Source organism: Ambystoma mexicanum, chromosome 6q, assembly GCF_040938575.1.
Source record: "Ambystoma mexicanum isolate Mex_15411 chromosome 6q, UKY_AmexF1_1, whole genome shotgun sequence".
Classification (NCBI taxonomy): domain Eukaryota; kingdom Metazoa; phylum Chordata; class Amphibia; order Caudata; family Ambystomatidae; genus Ambystoma; species Ambystoma mexicanum.
This window is the reverse complement of record NC_090937.1, coordinates 1,662,451,763-1,662,471,589: the sequence shown is the minus strand read 5'-3', so window position 1 is coordinate 1,662,471,589 and position 19,827 is coordinate 1,662,451,763. Positions and strand designations below refer to the sequence as shown.

At 44.4% G+C, this 19,827-nt stretch overlaps 1 protein-coding gene across 1 annotated transcript in view; it reads left to right on the top strand.

The window, feature by feature from the left end:
• LOC138516998 (fibroblast growth factor 18-like) overlaps positions 1-19,827 on the top strand; it is a 351,444-nt gene that overhangs the window by 143,614 nt on the left and 188,003 nt on the right. Inside the window, exon 2 of the mRNA XM_069632498.1 lies at positions 19,722-19,752. Within this exon, the coding sequence (XP_069488599.1) occupies positions 19,722-19,752 (31 nt within the window). The remainder of the gene's footprint in view (positions 1-19,721; positions 19,753-19,827) is intronic.

Sequence of the window (19,827 nt, the reverse complement as noted above, 5' to 3'; positions counted from 1 at the left end):
TAGGTGCATGGAACACTAGAGGCTTCATGCACCTGTTTAACAATAGTCTGGGAGGCCTTGAACCATTACACATTATTTGTCTCCAAGAATCCTGGCTTCTTAATGAACCAGTGGTAGAAGGCTATGAAATCGCCTGGAATCCAGCGATCAAACAGCCAAAAGGGAGACCAATGGTAGGGTTATTGACACTTGTAAAACTGAATCAAGGTCTAAGAATAACAAATTGTGTGAACGTGACCCCATATATCCAAAATGTGGCTGTTGCAACAAATGTGACTGTGGAGAACAAAGAAATAATCCACATAATACATAAGCCTCAGATGAATGGGAGTACCTTGACTTGATTGGGGAGTTGATAGACCTTATACTGTCAAATGAAGAGAACGCAAGGATCATACTCTGTGGCAACCTTAATATGGAATGTTTGAAACGTTTGAAACCTCAAGTACAAACAGGTCCTCTAAGGTCAAAATCAGCACACAAGAAACTCCGCCTAATTGTCGCATGGGAAGAGGAGATGGAAGTCCGAGGATTGAAGATGCTAAATGGATGTACGAAAGGAAACATCCCCCCCAAGGCGACCTGGAGAAATATTCATTCGGAATCGATCCTTGACTATTTTTATGTTTCAGAAAATATAATTTCGGACATTGAATCATTAAAAGTAATTAGTATGCAAAACAGTGACCATGACTTGATAAGAATCACCATCCGAGGTCTAAAAAGGAACTTGCAAGCAAGATGGAATCACGATGTCACTAGTACTCCAGGCAGAAATTGGCTAAAAATAAACGAACACCATATTACGCTAATGACAAATTCATTAACAAGAGAAACAACAAAAACAAACACGGATCAAATTGAATATCCAGTTTTATTACAAGCATACACAGTAACTCTTCGTAATAATGGCTTAAACAACTTCAAGAGGATTCATGTCCATGACAGAGAGATAGTGGCTAAAAAACGTGACCTGAGGAAAAAAATCAGGAGGTTACAAAAAAATCCAGAGAAGAATTACTTGAAAGATAAAAAGGAGTTTCAGAAAACATATAAAAACTTGCGGACGCACAAGAGTATGATGATTCAAAATGATGCAGAAAAAATGATACAAATACTAGTCACAAAAAATGGCCGATTGTTCTGGGAAGTCATAAATAACTTGGCTGCGTCCCAACAAGCTATTCAGACTAATATGGTGAATGAAGTGACATGGTCTGAGCACTTTGCAAATTTATTTACTAAGAACACTGACAGCAGTTATATCGAACCAAATCCATCTAAAGCCTGGGAGATTACCATTGAGAAGGTAGATATTCTGGAGAACATTAAAAGGCTGAGCTCATCCCAAGCTCCCGGCCCGGATGGCCTCACAAGCCACTTACATCCTGAGGCATGGGCCGAGTTTTGCTTTATTTTATTTAAAAACATCATTGAGGAAAAAAGAATTCCCAACTCTTGGAAAAGTGCCATCATCATACCCATTTTCAAGAAGGGTGTGAGAACAGACCCAAAAAACTACAGACCAATTGCCCTTATGGATGTTGTTGGAAAGATCTTTGCAACCCAATTACTATTACAACTGACAAGATGGATAAAGGATGCAGGTCTGGCTGATCATCGCCAAACCGGTTTTATAAAAGGCGTTGGTTGTGGACTGAATCACATGATAATCAACCTTATGAAAATGGAGGCGATACGAACAAGATCAAAAGTTTATATGGCCTTTGTGGATCTGGCTCATGCTTTCGATGGTATCGATTGCAAGCTTTTATGGACTAAACTTAACAAATGGGGCTGTCCATGGAGTCTTCTGGCTGCGATTAAACAACTCTATACTGATACCACCATTAAAGTCAGACTAGACTCGCAAGGAACGCTATCGGAACCAATTGAAACGTCACAAGGTGTGAAGCAGGGGTGCCCCCTTGGAGCAACCCTGTTTAGTGCCTTCATCTCAGACATCGGAGGGGCGTTTGAATCAACTAGATCATTTGCCCCAAAAACAAATGGAAGTAAAATTGACTACTTCCTATATGCCGATGATATTGTTCTAATGGACCTAACTCCCATTGGGTTACAAAGGAAACTCACAGTCCTAAAAGAGTATACTGATGCAAACGGCCTTGAGATCAACCCAGCAAAATCCGAGATATTGATACTGCAAAACTTAGTTGGAGCCAATAACCAACGCAAATTTAACTGGAAACTAGAAAAGCAACCAATACATCTTGAAATGGAGACTCAGTACCTTGGTGTGATAATAAACTCCAGTATAAATGACGAGAACATGATCACGAAAATTCGTCGGAAATGTAAGTCATTAACAGCTCAGGGAGTCGTACTGAACAAAAAGTACGGGAAGTTCACTTTGAAACCGATCATTGCATTCTACAATTCAAAGGTCATTCTGGCCTTGATTTTTGGTGTCGAAGCAATGTTCGGTTGCCCGGCAGAGATATGGTCCTGGTGTGAGAACACATTTTGGGGAAAAGTTCTATCATTGCCTAGGGGGACTCCAACTGCTTGCATTCGATATGAGCTTGGACTGACTTCAATTAACGCAAGGGTGATGTGGAACATGTTGTAAGTCTACAGAAAATTTTTGGGAGCAGACGATCTGCCACAATATCGGATTCTTCAGAATGATGACAGCAGCACTAAAACATCTATACTGCAAATGTGGAAACAAACTTGCATGAATATCCTTAACCAGCTACAAACAGATCAAGTGTTACTGGTACAGAATCCGAATGCTGAAAAAAAAAACCTGTCAGAGCAAGATTGGTGTGAAAATCAAGACCAAAGAGCAGCGCATAGATGCATGAAAGAAAATGCAACAGAAGAACGGGCTTATAACACCTTACCAAAATACCTTCAAACCTTTCCATGCAGCAAAAGAAGATCTTTTCATTTTAAATTCCGGAAGAATTTGTTCAAAACTAAAGTAATCATGAGCATCCAAAGCAAAGTGAAATATGCGTCAGAAGAGTGCAGATTTTGCAAAAAAGAGAAAGAAACGTTGAAACATCTAGTTCTATATTGTAAAAAGCTAAGAGACTTAAGAACAGCCTACTTGGGACAGGAATTCTACAAGAGGCCGAACTTACACAGGGAAGACTGGTGGTATTTGATCTCAGAAGGCACAGACTTTAAATTAGTTTTCGCCTTAACATTTTTTCTTGAGAAATTAGAAAAATCTATGATAGAAACAACTTTGACCTAGCACACTTAGCGCTGAAACACCTAGAGTCTAAGTACTCGATTCTTGCTGGAATAATCGAATATTGAGCTCTTATTTCCATTATCATGTGTTCCCGATGATCTGTGTCAAAAGTTTTCTTTTGTCCTTTTTCCCTTCCCTGTCTCTGACAGACGTTGATACTTTCTTGCACATTGCCTTCTCCTTGCTCTTTCTTTCACTGTTTTACCTAAGGCTTGATTAAGAAATGTATTTCTTAATCGTCTCTTTTTAAAAGTTTGTAATGAACTATATAAAAATAAAAACAAAATTTAAAGAAAATAAATAAAGGGGAGAAAAGCAGGCGAGGTTCACTGGGTGAACGTCGACTCCAGCCACTGGTCACCAGCAGGCCGAAATGAAGCCCCATGCAGACACTCACCCAAAAGAAATCTTGCTTTGGGGGTGATGTCTGCCTGGTAGCTTGTCCTACCCTCAGCACAAACCCTGACTGCGGGGCACCTTGAGTACTCTCGCTTTGCTGGGAGCCTCCCAGAACCCCACACCTCACTTTTTAACATCTCATTGAGAATAGTGCACATTTCCATAGGAAGCTCTTAGCAGGCAGTGAGCAGGGAACTGGTAAGTGTGATGCTTGAGTGATAGGGACTGGAGAGCTGTACTGTACTCCAGAGCTCACCCTCCCACCGCAGCACCAGTCCATCCCCGAGACGTCTTCTGAAGATAATTAAACTGCTAGTTTAATTCCGTACCATTTTCCAGTATCAAACTGTGAAAGAATGTGCTTTTTGCTGAAGCCCATTATTTGTTCACATCATGCATGAAGGCAATTTGTGTGCCCCTGCCAATCATTACAAGCAAGTCATCCTGTCACATAGTTTATCTGTATGCCTGTGTCAATCATTACAAGCAAGTGAACCTGTCACATAGTTTATCTGTATGCCTGTGTCAATCATTACAAGCAAGTGAACCTGTCACATAGTTTATCTGTATGCCTGTGTCAATCATTACAAGCAAGTGATCCTGTCACATAGTTTATCTCTATGCCTGTGTCAATCATTACAAGCAAGTGAACCTGTCACATAGTTTTGTGTTGTTGTGTTTCTTGAAATATTGAAAGTACAGTTGCAAAACCCAGTGGTGATGTTTAGGCTGACATTACTTTGCATTCTGGTACTTGCAGTCTTCCTTTCAGTATGGGGAAAACAAAGCCACAATCATATGCTTTTTGTTTGACGTAATGAGTTACATTTTTGTCAGATTCGTTTATCATGTGACTTTTGCACTTTTCAAGCCATCACTATCAAATAGAACATTGATTGAGTCATCTCCTCAGAAGACAGGCATAGCAGCCACATGTACTCTCCAACACAGCCAAAAACAACAAATAAAAAGAGTGAGTCCAAATTCCCCCGACTAAATTAAGGAAACAGGCACCCTCACAACTCCTTGGCTATATTAGGAACAGTGGTACCAGCAGAGCGTTACCGCAGAAAGGAACTCTAACATCATTACTGCCTGATCTGAAAGGAAACTGTTTAATCTGAATGAATTTCCATGTACACAGAACTAATGAATTAAACAAGATACCTGTTTCCAAACCTTATCTGGAGCCCAGATTTTATTTTTTTCAAATCATTGGTTAATACATATTTTTATCAGGTAGTGCTTAGATGGAATGAGGTCAAGTGTTTATGGCGCAGGTCCGACTCAAATCACAGCTTCTCTTGTTGATTGGCGTGTGTGACCCTGGGCAAATCATTTGATCTCACCGTGCCGTAAATGCCAGAAGTAAGTGGGCAGGTACGGATGTTCTGTTGCGGGGGTGGGGAGGCAGCATTCTAAGTTTGGGTTTGAGGTGTGGTGTGAGAAGACACAATATGCCTCATTACGAGTTGGGCAGTATTTTGGTGGTAAATCTGCCGGTATATCACCCAACTGAATTACCGTTACCGTGACATGGTCTGGAGGAATTACCGCCGGCTTACAAATTGTGGCGGCGGTGTAAATCCCCATTTTCTATTAGTCCATAGGACTCTATGGGGCTTTATTGGCAGAATTGGCAGAATTACTGCTGTGGTAATTCCACTGCGGTAATTCCACCAATTTTACTGATTTTACAGTGGGGAATTGGAGGATTTGCCTCCAGCATGATGCTGGAGGTACATCTGCCACTGCAGGTACATAGTACGGCAGTGCGGGAATATTGGTGTTAATTCATTTACTGACTATTCTTTCCTGCTCCACCATACTTGTGATGAGGCTATTAGGTATGAACATTGTGTGGAGGATGAAAGATATAGGTTTTTTGTTGGGGGAGAGTAGGAAGACGTGGCACCAAGCATGGATTTTGTATTTTAGTGTGCGGGGAGGCAGGACGTCATGTAAGGGTATTGTGTTGACGGTACTGGTGAGGCGTGACTCTAGGTGTGGGTTTTCTGGTGTAGGGGGTGAGGAGGCACAGACAGAGGTATCTGTTTTGTTTTGTAGAGGAAACAGAGGTAGAATGCATGGTATGGCTTTTGTGCTGAAGGCAGTGGTGAAGCATAACTCAAGGTGTAGGCCTTGTGTTCTGGGGCTAGGGAGCCAGGATGGCAGGTATAGGGCCTCATTACACAGGTAACTGTGTGGATATTCTGCCGAATTACCACCAAAATCATTTACAGTTACCGCCACTTGGTCCTGCGGGTTTACCACGGCATTGCAAGTGCTGGTAGGGCAGTGTTAGTACTGATTGTTTTTTTTTCTTGGTGGAATTACCACTGGTGGAATCACTGAGTGGTAATTCCACCGATTTTAGTAGTAAAACTGGAGGATTTATCACGAGCTTTATGCTGGACGTGAACCCTCCCCTTTTCCTCCAAAAATCGCCAGAATTACCACACGGTAATTCGGCCAAAATGTGTAATTTGGTGGTACGGGAAAAATTGAGGTTATTTCGTTACTGCCCAACAAAGTGGAGTTAACAGAATTACCAAAAACAAAGAGGTAACGGCGGAAGGTTTAGAATGAAGCGTAACCTCTGGCATTGCTCTGGGCAACCCACCAGACCATCGTTCGACCATCGTTTTTCACCTGCCAAGCCATTACAGAAGGGGAAACACCACATGCAAAGCCGGCTTGGCCCCACCTCAAAGGGGGCATTCCAGCCCGAACTGCTAGGTCACATCCCTTCTGTAGGAGACCACATGTATCTCCAGACATGTTTCAGCCTTGTTGGTCCTCGTCAGTGAGGAGTAGCTTGCGTCTCCAGGCCTGGCAGGCACGGGACCCACGTCTGGGCATACCCGTCCCACTCGGGGTGACAAAACAAAAACAAAGAGGTGACGGCAGAAGGTTTAGAATGAAGCGTAACCTCTGGCATTGCTCTGGGAAACCCTCCAGACCATCGTTCGACCATCGTTCTTCACCTGCCAAGCCATTACAGAAGGGGAAAGACCACATGCAAAGCAGGCTTGGCCCCACCTCAAAAGGTGCAGTCCAGCTGGAACTGCTAAGTCACATCCCTTCTGCACGAGACCACAAGCATCCCCAAACATGTTTCGGCCTTGTTGGGCCTCATCAATGAGGAGTAGCTTGGGTCTCTAGGCCCAGCAGGCACGGGACCCACATCTGGGCATACCCGTCCCACTCGAGGTGACAAAGCAAAAACATAGAGGTGATGGCTGGAAGGTTTAGAATAAATCTGAACCTCTGGCATTGCTCTGGGCAACCCTCCAGACCATCGTTCTTCACCTGCCAAGCCGTTATAGAAAGAGGAAAGACCATATGCAAACTAGGCTTGGTCCCACCCCAAAAGGGGCAGTCCAGCCCGAACGGCTAGGTCACATCCCTTCTGCAGGAGACCACATGTATCTCCAGACATGTTTCAGCCTTGTTGGTCCTCATCAGTGAGGAGTAGCTTGGGTCTCTAGGCCCAGCATGCACGGGGCCCACGTCTGGGCATACCCGTCCCTTGGGGTGACAAAGCAAAAACAAAGAGGAGATGGCAGGAAGATTTAGAATAAATCTTAACCACTGGCATTGCTCGGGGAACCCCCCAGACCATCGTTCTTCACCTGCCAAGCCATTACAGAATGGGAAAGACCACATGCAAATCAGGCTTGGCCCCACCTCAAAAGGGGCAGGCCAGCCCGAACGGCTAGGTCACATCCCTTCTGCACGAGACCACAAGCATCCCCAAACATGTTTCGGCCTTGTTGGGCCTCATCAAGGAGGAGTAGCTTGGGTCTCTAGGTCCAGCAGGCACGGGACCCACATCTGGGCATACCCGTCCTACTCGAGGTGACAAAGCAAAAACAAAGAGGTGATGGCAGGAAGATTTAGAATAAATCTTAACCACTGGCATTGCTCGGGGAACTCCCCAGACCATCGTTCTTCACCTGCCAAGCCATTACAGAAGGGGAAAGACCACATGCAAATCAGGCTTGGCCCCACCTCAAAAGGGGCAGGCCAGCCCGAACGGCTAGGTCACATCCCTTCTGCAGGAGACCACATGTATCTCCAGACATGTTTCAGCCTTGTTGGTCTTCATCAGTGAGAAGTAGCTTGGGTCTCTAGGTCCAGCAGGCATGGGACCCACGTCTGGGCATACCCGTCCCACTCGGGGTGACAAAGCAAAAACAAAGAGGTGATGGCTGGAAGGTTTAGAATAAATCTTAACCTCTGGCATTGCTCTTGGCAACCTCCCAGACCATCGTTCTTCGCCTGCCAAGCCATTATAGAAAGAGGAAAGACCATATGCAAACCAGGCTTGGTCCCACCCCAAAAGGGGCAGCCCCATTACCAGGGGAGTTGCTAGGTCTGGAAAAGACCCGGGGCTAAGCTGATGTCTGAACTGTTGGGACTGGGGGCTAGCTAGCCTTTTGGCTGTAGCTCCTGAGATTCTATCCGGGGCTACAACCAAAAGACCAGGGGCTATAGCCCCCTTAGCCCCCCCTAGCAACGCCCCTGCCCATTACCTCCAGCTCGCCAAACTCGTAATGAGGCCGTTTTGTGGGTGTGCGGTCAGGACCGAGGTTTCTCTTTTGTGACGCAGTTGCAAGGTAGGCAAGATGGCCGGTACAAGCTTTCATTTGTATGTGCAAATTCTGTTAATATTTTCTCACAATTATTAATACTTTATCGCCTCTACATTTCTTTTAACAATTAGAAATAATGTGTCAGTGGCGCGTTGATAAGTTTAGGAATACGCTAAGATCCGACTGTGAGCAAGAGGGTAAGGACCAGCTTCCGGTAGAAACCTCTGAGAGCTGCAAGCTCCCAGGGCACTGCTTTTTGGAATGATAATGTCAGATTAACACGAGTATTACACCGAGTTCTACGCACGTATACATAGGAAACACTAGTATAATGAAAACGGGGGTAGGAATGCGCTTGACACTGTTAAACTAAAGTAAATCAACAGTCTTGCTGAATACAATTTTCACTGATAAATTTGGAACTAGAGTGTCCATTAAGGACTACATTAATTGCAGATCTACCCATGTGGTATATGCCATTGTATGTGTATGTGGCAAACTCTATGTGGGCAGTACCATCCGTCAGCTTCGAATACGCATCAGGGAACACTTGGCCAGCCTCAGGATGTGTGAACCCAAATCACCATTAGCAATTCATTGGCAAGTAGAGCATCAATTGGACTCAATCACTGATTTGCGCTTTATTGGTCTGCAGAAAGCACATAAAGGGAAAAGAGGCGGCAATCTCCAGCTTAAACTGCGACAGATGGAAGCCAAATTAATTTGTCTTTTGAGATGCACAACACGTGGGTTGAATTCAGATCATGAGATGCATGTTTTCCTCTAAATAAGGCTTACCTTATCAATATTGAATTTTGTGAGCAGAAAGGTTGTTTTTTTCATGCATGTGCATCACTGTTTTGAACATCTATCTGATTGGGGCCAGTTATCACCGTGGCTCACCTCTCATGCGTGTCCGACCACCAGTAATTTTTATATTACTCTTTAGTCTAATTTGGAATCTGTTTGTATACCATATTCATGGAGTTCACGTTAAATGGTTGTGAGGATTTTCCGGCAATTATCGGGCACTGTAAGTCACCTTTTCGAAACTATGTTGATATCTGACGTCATAGCCTGCGACCGGGGCGCACTGCGTACGGCTACCGTCACCTTGTTGATACAATACGTCACCAGAGCGACGTAACGCGCCTCCACTTACGTCGCCGTCACTTCTGTGACGTCTTTAGCGACACACTTTATCTTGGAAGCTTTCGATCATTGACGGTTGAATTTATCCTGGTATATATGTTTCTCACTCGATATATCGAGTAAGTAATTTCCTCTTGGTGAATATTGAATCTTTAACTGATTGAAATCGACAGCTTTCTTATTAGATCCGGTTTCCTTTCAGGCTATATAATTCAGTCGGCCAATACGGCAACTAGTACCTTGTTCTTTTGCATTTCGCCATATTTCCCAAGTGATGGGAACTTTTTCAATATTTTGATCCGGTGAGTGATTTATTTTAGTCCTCATCATTTTGTTCAATTGATTTCATAGCTCCTGTACTGAGTTCTATTTTTGTTTTATATATTTTTACTTTGAATAGGATATAACCAGCTAATTGATGATCTTTAGTTTTGTGTGGTAAGTGACTTTTCTGTATCATATTATCATCGAAAGGAATTTTGCATTATCCTTATGCTACTCTATATAATTGGTATCTTTTAATTATTTAGTATCACGTAATATTAGCTGATGCTGTATTTACAATATCCCTCCATTTAATTTTGGGTTATTCTGGACTGTGATTAGCACTTTGTTTTTTTGTTTTTTTTTTTTTCCTGGTGTCTGGGCTCGCATGTGGTTGTGCCACGGGGTGCTGGCTACAGTTAGTTTTAAGATGATATTTGAGTACCAACTGTAATACGTATGGATGATTTCTCATCTGAACATTGTCTATATCTTTTTCTAAATCGTTTCTTTTCTTGTTATCTTTGATTTCACTGTGTTTTTACTGATCCACAACTGCTGTACCTCGCCCTCTGCATGTTTTCCTGGTATGTTTATTCATTTTATTTTATTTTTGCATTTCCGTTATCGTTTTGGAATATCGATGTGTACTTTATTTTAACGATTATCTTTCTACTGCTATGTATTCAATGATTATTTCTTTGTTATCTTTTTGAACATCTATATTATTCTTATTTACGATGTGTGTTAACCAGCCTTGAAAACGACCTAAGTGTCGAAACACGTGTCGGCTGTTCTTCAAAGAAAGCTTTATTATTAAAAACATTGTATTCAGCAAGACTGTTGATTTACTTTAGTTTAACAGTGTCAAGCGCATTCCTACCCCCGTTTTCATTATACTATTGTTAATTGTTGCCAGCCTTTGTGGATGGGTTGGTGGGTACGGAATTGCTGCTAGAGACGCCTTTTCTGAATATAGTAGTGATAAATAGCGCACAAGTATTCTGTTTGTGACTCCACACATTTTCTTGTCACTACATAGGAAACACCATGACAGCAATGTGCAGCAAACAAGGCGTCCGCCTTCAGGTATAATCTACGCGTTATTTCTGCCAGCGGCGTGCAAGGGAAGCGGCGATGGGGCCCCTGGAGAAAGAGGGCCCAGCAAGGGCAGGTGGGGCAGGGGCGGGCCTAAGAAGGGAAACCATGAAGAAGTAAATGACGAAGGATGAAGCGTATTGCGTTACTGTTAAACACGACCAGGAGACACAGGAAGAACACCTTTATATCAGACATAGTTTCTAATTCCAGTTGGGGAACTCGGACTCCTAGGCAGTCTTTCCTCCTCCTCAAGCGTGGCCTGCCCCACTCTTTTCTTTGGGAGTCACCCCATCCCTCTTACATCTCCGGGGTTCACTCTTGATTCTAATCTAAATTTCAAACCCCAGGAATGCAGTTTTACACAATCTGTTGTGTTCGGTTGTCTTTGCTACTCCAAGGGATCGCGTGTTGTTCTGCTTCCGGCTTCCGTGCTGCTTGCCAGGTGTTGGACCTTACCCTCCTAGGCAATGGCAATGCTTTCCTCATGGGCTTCCATCTGCCACCTTGGCTCCCCGGGGGGCGGGGGGCAGGACCACTTACTGCCTTCCCTAAGAAGTTCAGACACATAACCCTTACACTAGTACCCCCAAGTTCTGCGGCTTCATTTCCATGGCGCGGGTGCTGGTCCCGCTCCCTCACTCTGGGGCCCTGAGGAAGGCCAGGAGTGCCGCCGTACTTCCGCCGGAAATGCCACTTTAAAACATGCTTGCTAAATAAGACTCCTAATCAGACGGTCCTCTTTAGCATTACACATTTATAGTTTACAATATTTAGAGTTTAGAACATCTGGTCAAAGTAATTCATTTAAAATTGCTTACGCTTAATTCGTTTTACTTCAGTAGTGAAACTTTTAGTTTTGTTTTAATGTTGTTACTGTTTTTTTGCCTACTGTTTATTCGATACACTATTGTAAACTACATTCCAACTACCATTTACATGGTCAGGGTTTTATGCTTTATTAATACAAAAATAAAAAAATAGGTCCCTGTTCGGCTGATCATCTCCGCCCCGGGTCAGGCCGGTACATGGGGTATTTCCACAGGAACTGTTCAGAAGCCAAATACAACCTTTGCATAGTTTGGGCCTCATTGTGTACACTTGTGTATAGGTGCGTTACAAATGCCACATCATATCATACGTTTGGCAGTGTGGTAAAAGTGGTGGTAATTCTGTTACTGACATTTACCCGCACCCCCAAACTACAACTTTGCTGATGGGTGTTGTGCGATTTACCCCCGCCAAGAACTGGAGGTAAATCGGGCCCTCAATGGCAAAAAACACCCAGTATTACCGGCACTGGTATTACCACTGCTGGTAATACCGACAAATACCACCGTTGCCGGCACCTGTAATATCCCGGTAATTCCGGTAATGGTAGGTCCGTTTGCCGGTATCGTGCCAAAATTGCTGGTGGAATACCGGCAAACACATAATCAACCCCTTTATCTGCAACTTGCTTGGCTAGCTCAGCGAGCCAAGCAATTACCCCACTAATCGGTGAGGAATCTGTGGTCATTGCAGGGTGAAAACCCGGTACCACTTCTTTAGGCATTCATCCCGTGAGGTGCATATATTGGGGGTCATTACGACCCAGGCGGTAAGTACGCCAACTTTACCACCATGGTGTAAACTATGTTTACACCATGGTGGATGGCGGATTTACCGCCCCATTCCAAGGTGAGTGGGGTGGTAAATCCCCATTTCCCATTTTACCCTTCCCCATTCCCATTTTTGCCCCATAGGGCATAATGGGAGTGGGGAAGGCGCTAATTACGCCACCGTAAATTACGGTGGCGTAATTAGCACCAAGGCGGTTTAGTGCCATGGATTTTAACGGCTGCTAAAAGCAGCCGTTAAAATCGGAATCAGGCGTTAAGGGTTAACGACGGCGTTAACCCTTAACGCCTGAGTTGTAATGAGGCCCATTGTAACAGAATTCCGTGGCGCTATAGGAAAAACATCCTGTTACTGCTACAGCAAGAATTGCTATTTCATTTGAAAGTTTTTTTCCATGTGAACATCAGCCGTGGTCAGCTGATGTATAGAAGTCGTGACCCCGTTCTGACCTAAATGAACCCCGGGCAGAAAAATGAAACAGAAATGGATTATTTTGCAATGAGCAATGACACAATTATTGGTGAATTATCTCCTTTTCTGGCTTTGGATTAAAAATTAACCTATATATATATAGGCGACATAGCACCCTAAAAAAAAAAAATATATATATATATATATATATTTATATTCTAGGGTGGTAGTCGCTGCCCTATAGTTCAGATAAAACCTCTATGCATTCACATTTCCCAAACTTCTATTGCTCATAACCTTTGACTCACCGGACGGATTTGGATGACATTTTTGTTTGCCATGAGCGCCTTAAAACTGGGCAAAATTCATTTAACGGTTCAAAGGTTATTAAGAAAACAAAACGCTGTTTTCGACCTCCTCCCATTCATTTTCCTATCGAGAAAAAAGGCACGTCCATTGAGCACACGACACGTGAAACCGCCGGACGGATTTGCACCAAATAAGAAACAGCTTGGGCACAACACGCTGTAGGCGTGTTCACTTCTGGTTTGAGGTGAAACAGTGCAGTAGATTTATTCCAAAAATGTAAATGGAGAAAGGGTGTCCTTGCTCCAAAAAAAGTGTATATATTTCCCATGGTGCACTGCAGCATTGAGGCTTTCCAGAAAGTAAAGGCCACGTTTTCCTTTCCAAAGATGGAGGAGCTCCAAACGAGGGTTGAAGTTCAGAAAGGTGTGGTCTCATATCAGAGTAGAGGTGGGAGGGGGAAAGAGAGCCACATGTGTAATTGGAGTGTTGGGGTGGGCTGGGGAGACCGCTTCGTCTTACTGGGGGAATCCCATGGAAAAGTTAGGGGAGGCGTGCGCAAAAAACAAATCAAATGTGCCACTCGAGCCATAAGGTGAAAGGGGGCTGTAGGGGCGGGTCAGGGTGGATTTAGCCAAAGGGGGGATGGAAGGCATAGAAAGGAGGAGGGGTGCACATGGAAAGTGGCAGTGGGGTTAAGACGAGTTTTGAATTGTTTAGTACTTTTCCATTATCGCACTAATAGGGAAACAATGGGCCTCAATACGAGGACGGCGGTAACTGGGATGCAGCCATCCTCCTAACACCAAATCCGCCGAATGATATCCCGGCGCCACCGGGGCATGACAAGTGCCGGTGGCCCGGGATATCAGGAGGCGGATTCGGGAAGTCCCCATTCCTATGGAGTCTGGGAATGGGTTCATCTCAGCCACATCACAAGCCCGTATTATCATGCATAAATATGGCAAGTTCTCGATTCTGCCTGCGTGGCACTTTTAGACCAAATAAATCGTCCCAATATTACTAGATGGCTTAGAAACCATTCCCACCGATTCACCATTAAAATTCAAACAATGGGAAGCGAAATTATGGCGCTCTGTGTTACATCTTCCCCAATGTACACTCATTCCATGGATGAGATATGAGTTGGGGCTGCTCTCTCTCGAGGCACACTACAGATGGCGCCTGTGCTCTCTCTTTAGGAAATGTCTGCTGTCTACCAATGAAAACGTATTGCTTAAAATTCTCTCGCAGTACCTCTTTACAGCTAAACAGTCAAGATTTACTATCAATTGGCTAGACAAAGTATACTCGATACTAGCCAAAGCTTAAATTACCATCAATCTATTGTTGTTTAATCCAGATAAAGCTAAATCAAAAATGTATCAGAGTGACTGGATTAACACCTGTGAGTTATGTTTAACGTTTTGTGCTGGTGGCACTGTCCGTTTCCCACCGAAAAGGATAGGCATCCTGCCACCATATCTGATACGATCCCCTTCAGCAAAATACTGTTATGGTATACTTCGTCTTCGCTTTAATTTGTGGGTAACACGTGACATAAAGGCAAGACGTGGTGTTGTGAGTGCTGTACAAAATGTATGTCGATTGTGTAAATATGACACTATTTCTGAGACCCTTGTCCATTTGATTACGGAGTGCCCGCTGCTAAGACCTAAAAGAGAAACTGCTTTCACAAGACATTGTGAATATCCGGGAAATATATCTCAGTTTGAATGTTGGGCATTCAAACTCTGCCGTCCAAGGTCGTTGCGCCTGGCAGGACAGACCTGATATGCGCAACGCCCCCGGAAGACATAGTTGGAGTGTGGTGGTCCGGAACGGTGCCGGTACAGTGCGACCGACACCACCCTTATTTCCAGATCGCCAGACTTAGGATGAGGCCCATGTGTTATTGCGGGAATTACTACAGAGAATAAATAGCCTGGTAAGAGAAGGCTGTAGGGATGGTTTGTTGAGGTGGGAATTCATATACATACTTGCTTTCATATTTATGTTTGAGTGTATTAGCATATAAGTCTATGGTATATGAGCACATATCCTATACGTATGCTGTATGAATGTATAGGGTAATTTGTATCGCGCATCTGTGTATGGTTGTTGTTGTTTGTTTATTTGATAATGCGCACCAAACCCTCGGGTAGCAGGGCGCAGCAGTTACAAGAATATTTAGAGCCTAGTTGCAGCAGATGGTTAATACAATGCATACATTACAAATATATATATATACAGGAAACAAAGGCAAAATAGAATACAAGGTACATATATAACAGAGTCATATAAACATGAGGTCGGGGTGTCATTCAGTGGTAGGTAGAGGTTTATGAGCTGTCCTTAGTACGGAGCCAGTACAGAAGGTTGCATCTAAATCTAGAGTAGGGCTGGTCCTTTCTCAAGGCAGTAGGTAGTGTGTTCCAGGCGATAGCAGCTTTGACTGGGAAGCTGGCTCCTCCGGCTGTGGACATTTTGAACCTAGGAACTTCTAGGCATAGGTCATTAGAGGCTCTGGTGTGGTGAGTTGAGGTTCTTCTAGAAAGTCTAGCGGAGATATAGGGGGGCGCCGCATTGTTGAGTCCTTTGAATGTAAGCGATACCGTTTTAAGGAATATTCTGTCACTACTTTTTAGCCAGTGGTTGTCTTTCCTGATGTTGGAGACATGGTGTATGAGTCTATGGCGTATGACTGAATTGCACTGGCATATGAGTGCATGTTATATGTTGTGTATATACCGTATGAGCATATGTTTTATGCATGTATGTTGTATGTGTGTATGGTGTATGAGTGGCACATGCGTGTTTGGTATGTGAGCGTCTGGCATATGATCCCACACGATAATGACTTCTCCCAAGTGCTATGAGGCTATTACCACATGATTGTAACAGCAATAACATTTGCTGTTCTGGTGGTAAAGTAAAACGTGTAAATTACCTAATATGTAATGTAATGTTATGTAATTGTCATTTGTATAGCGCCTTTCACTATTGGTATGGCCTCAACGCGCTGTAGGTTGAACACCCTAGGGGGACAGAAGTGCAGGTGTAGGAAATTCATCAGAGGGTTATAGAATGCATGTGTCCATTTAGCCAACACGAAGCAAGGTAGGGGTGCCAGGTCCCTGCTAGTCACCCATGTCGAGCAGGCATGTGGATGGGTGTAGAGCGGTAATCTGGAGAGTATGTGGGAAGACATTATGTGCGCAGCCAGACTGCATTTTATATCGTGGGGGATAGCTGCATTCTAATGCCAGAGGTGGGGTGCTGTGTGTCGTAGAGTACTGCAAGTAGAGCCTATTTACAGACAAACCCTAGTTCTAATGTAACACTTCTAGAATGACTGTTTGGTTTACTACATCTCGGTTGCCACCATGTTGTGGTTTATCCCTTGAGGTCCTGTCTCCAGCTCTGTCTATGCCTGTGCACTGTGAGGGCTTCAGTGTGTTTACCAGCAGTTTCATCTTTAGCTAGTTGAAATCCTTTGCCACATTGTTAAGATCCTGGAAACTTTGACAGACTATAATCAAAGTGAGAGAGTCCTGGCACGTGAGGAATTATTTCAGTGGAACACATTCTGAGACCTATTGAAACATTATAGATGTTCTAGGTACAACCCACAGAATCTCCCATGGCAGCGTATAGACTTTCTGGGTACAGCCTATCCTGTCTCCCATGGCAGTGCATCATAGATGTTCTGGGTACAGCCTATGTTGTCTCCCTTGGAAGTGTATCATAGATGTTCTGGGTACTGCCTATCCTGTCTCCCATGGCAGTGTATCTTAGACTTTCTGGGTACAGCCTATCCTGTCTCCCATAGCAGTATATCAAAGACTTTCTGGGTACAGCCTATGTTGTCTCCCTTGGCAGTGTTTCATAGATGTTCTGGGTACTGCCTATCCTGTCTCCCATGGCAGTGTATCTTAGACTTTCTGGGTACAGCCTATCCTGTTTACCATAGCAGTATATCAAAGACTTTCTGGGTACAGCCTTTGTTGTCTCCCTTGGCAGTGTTTCATAGATGTTCTGGGTACAGCCTATCCTGTCTCCCATAGCAGTATATCATAGACTTTTTGGGTATAGCCTATGTTGTCTCCCTTGGCAGTGTATCATAGATGTTCTGGGTACAGCCTATCCTGTCTCCCATGGCAGTGTATCTTAGACTTTGTGGGTACAGCCTATCCTGTCTTCCATGGCAGTGTATCATAGATGTTCTGGGTACAGCCTATCCTGTCTCCCATGGCAGGGTATCATAGATGTTCTGGGTACAGCCTTTCCTGTCTCCCATGTCAGTGTATCATAGATGTTCTAGGTACAGCCTATCCTGTCCTCCATTGCAGTGTATCATAGACGTTCTGGGTACAGCCTATCATGTCCTCCATTGCAGTGTATCATAGATGTTCTGGGTGCAGCCTTCCTGTCTCCCATGGCAGTGTATCATACACGTTCTGGGTACAGCCTATCCTTTCTCCCATGGCAGTGTATCATAGCTATTCAGGGTACAGCCTATCCTGCCTTCCATGGCAGTATATCACAGCTATTCTGGGTACAGCCTATTCTGCCTTGCATGGCAGTGTATCATAGCTATTCTGGGTACAGCCTATCCTGTCTCCCATGGCAGTGTATCATAGATGTTCTGGGTACAGCCTATCCTGTCTCCAATGGCAGTGTATCATAGACGTTCTGGGTACAGCCTTTCCTGTCTCCCATGGCAGTGTGTCATAGATGTTCTGGGTATAGCCTATCCTGTCCTCTATTGCAGTGTATCATAGATGTTCTGGGTACAGCCTATCCTGTCCTCCATTGCAGTGTATCATAGACGTTCTGGGTGCATCCTTTCCTGTCTCCCATGGCAGTGTATCATAGGCGTTCTGGGTACAGCCTATCGTGTCTCCCATGGCATTATATCATAGACTTTCTGGGTACAGCCTATCCTGTCTCCCATGGCAGTGCATCTTAGACTTTCTGGGTACAGCCTATCCTGTCTCCCATAGCAGTATATCATAGACCTTCTGGGTACAGCCTATCCTGTCTTCCATGGCAGTGTATCATAGACGTTCTAGGTACAGCCTATCCTGTCTCCCATGGCAGGGTATCATAGACATTCTAAGTACAGCCTATCCTGTCTCTCATGGCAGTGTATCATATATGTTCTGGGTACAGTCTACCCTGTCTCCCATGGCAGGGTATCATAGATGTTCTGGGTACAGCCTTTCCTGTCTCCCATGGCAGTGTATCATAGATGTTCTGGGTACAGCCTATCCTCTCCTCCATTGCAGTGTATCATAGACGTTCTGGGTACAGCCTATCCTTTCCTCCATTGCAGTGTATCATGGATGTTCTGGGTGCAGCCTTCCTGTCTCCAATGGCAGTGTATCATAGACGTTCTGGGTACAGCCTATCCTGTCTCCCATGGCAGTGTATCATAGCTATTCAGGGTACAGCCTATCCTGCCTTCCATGGCAGTATATCATAGCTATTCTGGGTACAGCCTATCCTGTCTCCCATGGCAGTGTATCATAGATGTTCTGGGTACAGCCTATCTTGCCTCAAATGGCAGTGTATCATAGATGTTCTGGGTACAGCCTATCCTGACTCCCATGGCAGTGTATCATAGACGTTCTGGGTACAGCCTTTCCTGTCTCCCATGGCAGTGTGTCATAGGTGTTCTGGGTGCAGCCTATCCTGTCCTCTATTGCAGTGTATCATAGATGTTCTGGGTACAGCCTATCCTGTCCTCCATTGCAGTGTATCATAGATGTTCTGGGTGCAGCCTCTCCTGTCTCCCATGGCAGTGTATCATAGATGTTCTGGGTACAGCCTATCCTGTCTCCCATGGCAGTGTATCATAGCTATTCAGGGTGCAGCCTATTCTGCCTTCCATGGCAGTGTATCATAGCTATTCTGGGTACAGCCTATCCTGTCTCCCATGGCAGTGTATCATAGATGTTCTGGGTACAGCCTATCCTGTCTCCCATGGCAGTGTATCATAGATGTTCTGGGTACAGCCTATCCTGACTTCCATGGCAGTGTATCATAGACATTCTGGGTACAGCCTATCATGTCTCCCATGGCAGTTTGTCATAGATGTTCTGGGTACAGCCTATCCTGTCCTCCATTGCAGTGTATCATAGACGTTCTGGGTACAGCCTATCCTGTCCTCCATGGCAGTGTATCATAGACGTTCTGGGTACAGACTATCCTGTCCTCCATGGCAGTGTATCATAGACGTTCTGGGTCCAGCCTATTCTCTCCTCCATGGCAGTGTATCATAGATGTTCTGGGTACAGCCTATCCTGTCCTCCATGGCAGTGTATCATAGACGTTCTGGGTACAGCCTATTCTCTCCTCCATGGCAGTGTATCATAGATGTTCTGGGTACAGCCTATCCTGTCCTCCATGGCAGTGTATCATAGATGTTCTGGGTACAGCCTATCCTGTCCTCCATGGCAGTGTATCATAGATGTTCTGGGTACAGCCCACCACGTCGTCTCTCATAGCAGATCATCCTTAGAGCAGCTCTGAATACTGTCCTTACATTGTTCCTTCCATGTTTATCTGGGCGCTGCTTCTTGGAATACAGTTTCATTACAGAGAGAAGTGACTGCATCTATTTTTCTTTTCTTCTCCTTCAGGTGCCTGCAGTTCCTGGTTCTGTACCTGCAGGTAAGTCAATGTTGATTACCCATGTTCAGACCCCTGCTAATTCGGTGCCTCTCTTCCATGTGTGAGCTTCTGGGA